This window comes from Crocuta crocuta, unplaced genomic scaffold (assembly GCF_008692635.1).
Source record: "Crocuta crocuta isolate KB4526 unplaced genomic scaffold, BGI_CrCroc_1.0 scaffold762, whole genome shotgun sequence".
Taxonomy (NCBI): domain Eukaryota; kingdom Metazoa; phylum Chordata; class Mammalia; order Carnivora; family Hyaenidae; genus Crocuta; species Crocuta crocuta.
In genome coordinates, this window is record NW_027529524.1 from 357,955 (window position 1) to 362,750 (window position 4,796).

General features: G+C 53.9%; 1 protein-coding gene across 1 annotated transcript in view; it reads right to left on the reverse strand.

The window, feature by feature from the left end:
• Positions 1-1,439: 1,439 nt before the first annotated feature.
• The window catches only part of BAG6 (BAG cochaperone 6), an 11,224-nt gene continuing 7,867 nt past the window's right edge, over positions 1,440-4,796 (reverse strand). Inside the window, exons 16-26 of the mRNA XM_077760894.1 lie at positions 4,511-4,792; positions 4,184-4,353; positions 3,940-3,993; positions 3,704-3,806; positions 3,476-3,600; positions 3,160-3,306; positions 3,002-3,061; positions 2,748-2,894; positions 2,563-2,670; positions 1,886-2,032; positions 1,440-1,620 (exon numbers count right to left, since the gene is read on the reverse strand). Coding sequence (XP_077617020.1) covers positions 1,525-1,620; positions 1,886-2,032; positions 2,563-2,670; positions 2,748-2,894; positions 3,002-3,061; positions 3,160-3,306; positions 3,476-3,600; positions 3,704-3,806; positions 3,940-3,993; positions 4,184-4,353; positions 4,511-4,792 — 1,439 coding nt within the window. The 3' untranslated portion in view covers positions 1,440-1,524. The remainder of the gene's footprint in view (positions 1,621-1,885; positions 2,033-2,562; positions 2,671-2,747; positions 2,895-3,001; positions 3,062-3,159; positions 3,307-3,475; positions 3,601-3,703; positions 3,807-3,939; positions 3,994-4,183; positions 4,354-4,510; positions 4,793-4,796) is intronic.

Here is a 4,796-nt window from a genome sequence, read left to right on the forward strand (position 1 = left end):
CTTCCCCTCCACCCCCCTCCCCTGGTCCCCTCTCCCTGGGGCCGTTTGTTAAAAAAGAGTAATAAAAGGATTAAAAAATTTTTCTGAAATGATTTTGGGGATGGGTTGGTTGGTTGCAATTTCCTTGTACCACAGTACAGCGCCCAGTGATCTGTAAAGTGGTTTTAGGGAATTTACTTACCCCAGTGATCTGCTGTAACAAGCTATCTCAAAATTTGACCATTTTATTGTATATTGAAGTCTTACGGACTGGGAATTAGAGCTGGCTTCCACTGAGCGATCTGTTTCTTGTGCCAGTGAGTGAGGTCTGTTGGTTACCAGTCTGCAGCTGATGGTTGGGCTGGTCCCATAGAGCTACCCTCAGGTGTCTGGGGCTTTGGTGGCACATCTGGAAGGTAGAATCCCACTGGGCTGTCAACCAGTGTCTCTGGCTTTTCCAGCAAGATATTGGGAGTCATCAGGCCAGTTATGTCCCTGAGCTAGTGTTGGAAAAGATCCCAGTGGACGCTGTAAAGAGTAGGACCTGGCCGCCTCTTCTGCCACATCCTTTTGGAAGCCAGCAAACAGGGAGAGGACCACAATGCATCTCAAAGGGAGTAGCAAAGGATTTACAGCCTTGTGCTATTTTGGTCCTGGCTACAAACCTGAGAGAACATGCCTTTAAAGTTGTCACGGACTCTGTTCAAGCATGAACAGTAAAGTAAGCTCCGTGAACCAGGTAGATGAGTTCCACCACTGTCAAACTCGGCTGGTCACGCTAAGACTGTATTTAGGTCTGCAGGCTTTTTACTGTATAGTAGGACAGCCCTATGCTAGCCTAGAGTTAAGTTTCCTCCTCTCTGAACTTCATTCTTTTATTCACATGTAAAATGGTTTTGGGGTGCCTGCATGACTTAGGTGGTTAAGGGTCATGATCTCCTGGTTTGAGATCAAGCCCCAAATCCTGGGGCTCTGTCAAAGACAGCTGGGAACCTGGTTGGGATTCTCTACCTCTGTCCATCCCCCACTCCCACACCCAGACATTCACTCTCTCAATTAAAAAAGATTTTTAAAAAAACGCTTCTGCATGAAAAAGTTACTTGAAAACAGGTGTCCCCGTCAATAGGCTCATACATTTTAGTGTTGTACTATGTGAACATGAATAGTCCACATCTCCCAGGGAAAGGTGACAAGTGGTCTTACACGGCTAGGTTCCTAGGAATTCTTAATGTTAAACAAGTTCAGAGAAAACTACTTTTTTTTAATTTGGGGGAGTGTGTAGGTGGGGGAGGGGGAAGAGTTTCTGAAGCAGGCTCTGGGCAGCAGAGGGCAAGACCGGGCTCAAACTCCTGAACCCTGAGATTATGACCAGAACCGGAGTCACGCACCCAACCAACTAGACCACCCAAGTGCCCTTGAAGTACTTAGGTTACTTAAGGAAGACAATTTAGAGACCAAAGGGCCAGGAAAATCTGACTTTTATTTCTTAAATACTGTGAAGGAAGATGAGGGAAACGGTCCCCTGATGAGGGAGGGCCATAAGAGCTAGGGATCATCAGCAAAGGCCCGGTGGGCATTAGGGAAGCGCTGGGGGCTGTAGTTGGGATCTTCCTGTAGTCGCTTTTGTAGATCAGCCCGGAGCTAGAGAGAGAGAGCAGGCAGGTTGGAGGGGCAGCGGCCAGGCCCCTGGGACCCCAGCAAGCACACAAGGCCATCCCTTAGGAGCTAACACTTCCCCACCGGCCACATTGTGAGTGAGCCTTCCCAGATGCCACTAGGGAAAAACTCAAAAAGTCAAGTGGTAGCCCCAAGCTGACCAGTTCATCTCTGAAAGGATCAGAAAAGAGGGGCCCTAGCCCAACCCCTCCCACTAGACCATCCCTATTCTGCTTCAAGGTGGGGGCACCTGCTGCCTGTAGCTCTCCTGAACCTCTGGTGCCTCCAGGTCCCGGCTCAGGCTCTCGGGGCTCGTCAGGGGCCGAGCTCCGGCTGCCTTAGCTGCCCGGCTCACGGCCTCTGAGAGAAGCAGCTGGGGGCCCTCACCCTGCATCGTCTGGGGGACAGGGGGTCGGGAGGGAAAAGAGGATCAACGTCAGATCCAGTGCCACCACCCAGCTCACCCTTTCCAGGAGTCAACCACTGAGTTCCTACGCTAGTGGAGAGAAGGGGAATAGTCCACAGGTTTTGACAGCAGAGATGCCTTCCTAATTTTATTTTGTTCTGGCCGATACACGGCATTTGAATGTGCTGGACTCGCTCTTTGAAACAAGAGGGGCAGGATGAGTCAGGCTAGCCAGCACTCTGAGCTGGCTAGTCCACAAGAGGAAGCCCACCTTAAGGAAAATAGGCCCTAGTCACAGGCCCAGTCACCAGGCAGCTGAGGGAGGACAGGACTGCTGGCAAACGCTAACGTGAAGGGGTGCTGCAGCGACTGTGAGCAAGTCAACCCCCGGGAAAGTTTCCTCATCCATTAAATGACGGGACTAAACTAGGAAGAATTCCTTCTGGCTCTAAATAGTTGGATTCTAAGCACAACAGGGGAAGCTGGATAAAGACAGATCCTCAGGGAAGAAGCAGACAAACCTTGCGTCTCTTGGCAGGCATACCACTGAGGTAGGCGTCGCTCAGGGGGGGCTGCGGCTTCACCTTCCGCTGGCTCTGAATGTCCTGCTGGATAATTGGAACCCACTCCTGCCAATGAAAAGGGGAGGAGTAATTGGCACAACCTTCAGCTGCCTTAGCCCGCCAGCCCACCTCCCGACACTTACTGGGGGGACTGCAGCCGCCCAAGGTTCAGTCTCAGCTGAAGCTCCATCGTGTTCGTCACGGGAGCCGCCACTCTCAGGAGCAGGAGGTGGACCTCGGGACATGGCCTCCTCGGCTGTTGTTCCAGGGGCTGGGGAAGCATTCTCCCGCTGGGAGCCAGCAGCGAGAAGACGAGAGCTTCAGTGTTCCCAGCTCCAGCCCTTCCACCCCCGGTCCCCCACTCCACATCACCTGGCCCCTCAACTCTCCCTGGTACCTGAGGCTCGGGGGAAGTTCTCTCTGATCCCTGAACTTCCATTGGCTCCTCAGGAAGTGGCTATGAAATTGGATAGAAAAGGAGAACACAGAAAGCCCTCTCAGGCCTCTCCAGTTCCCTCAAGTCCCCTGATCCCAGAGCCCATCTGGGTCCCTTACCTGGGGGGGATCACCAACCCTGCGAACGTATCTGAGGATGGCATCAGGGCCTACGGGCATGTGCTCCAGAACCACCTGGAGCCTCAGTCCCATCATAGTGGTCAGCCAGCTCACCAAGGACGGGTTCACCCCACGAGACATGCGACGCTGAGGGCAGAAAGCAGCCTTGGAAAACCGAATCTTCAACCAGCTTTTGAGAGGTGTCAGAAGTAAAGGATGGCAGTTGGGGGAAGAAAAATAAAAACCAGAGCATACCAGAGAGAATGGAAACCTACGGAAAGAGAAGACTGGAGATCTAGGGCAGGGTGGTGCTTACAATTCGGCCATTGATGACTGCAGCAAGCTCCATCTGCTGTCCCCCCAAGCAGTGCAGGTTGAGGGCCAGGCATTCAAACAGGCCCTGGTTACACAACTCCAGCAGGCGGGCCCCAAATCCACTGTCTGTGAGCAAGACATAAGGAGGGGATGCTGGCATCCAGCAGCCCTGCACATCTAACACCCCAACTCCTGGCCCCCACTCTCCACAGCCCTGCCCGCCCCTGACCTGTGCAGTGCAGCACATGAGCAGCGATGCTATTGAATTGCTCTTGAAGAAATTCCAGGTTTGTCCGGATGATGTCCACACCTGGCTGAACCTGCACCAAAGACTGAGAAACAAGACCCACAAAGACCCCCAAATTAGGAACCCTGGGAGACCAGAAGCCAAGGAGGCAAGGCAGTAGCAACAGCAGCTACCCTGCACAAACCCAGGAGAAGAGGGAAGGGGGAAGGGGTACTCACAAAACTCTCCCGCACATATTCTTCCAGCCCTGTGATCAACGTGTGGGTTGCCGTCTATGGGGGAAACAGTGCAAGTTTAGATCCAAGCCCCAGCCCTCAAGACACTGCCCTCCCCTCTACCTCCAGTAAGTCCAGGGCTTGGGCTGGAGCATTCATAGCTTTAGACGACAGATAAATAAGAGTCAGGAATAAGGAACTGAGGGTGACAAGGAGAAGAGCGCTAGGATCCAAGACCTTCATTTACCCGTATGTTACCAGGTGTGGGCTCCTGGCCACCCAGATAGTGCTGGTGGAAAAAGGATCGCAGCTGGGGCTGGAGTCGCTGCAGTGGCTGGAAATGCCCATGAAGAAGCATCACCACATCCACCATGGAAAAATTCTGGCACAGAAGAGAGAGTAGGGCCCCAAAGAATCCTAGGAACAAGAAAAGAAGTCAGCAGCGGCCTCTATCACCTGGCCTGCCCACCCACCACAAGCCCATTGGCCTCATCCCACCTCGGCAACACCCCTCAACAGAAGCCATTGACCTGTCCCTCCCTGGAGAAGACCAAGGTGCCCCCAATTTGCTCACCGAGGGCCCCATCAGCCCCAGGCTCAAAGATGTTGCTGGATCCACTGAGGCGCTGTATAAAAGCAGCGATACTCTCGCTGCTGCCAGCCCGAGCCCCCAGGGAGCCCAGCAGGGAGTTCAGCACGCCCTGCACCACAGAGGTAAAAAACTCCGGTGAAAGGCTCTCAAGACCCAGGCCTCCAGGACTCCCTGCACCACCAGAAGGGGACCCTGGTGGGGGCATGGTCTGCTGCTCTGGGGCCGGGGGCGGGGGCGGGGGTGGCGGAGGGGGGGGAGGGGCCGCCGG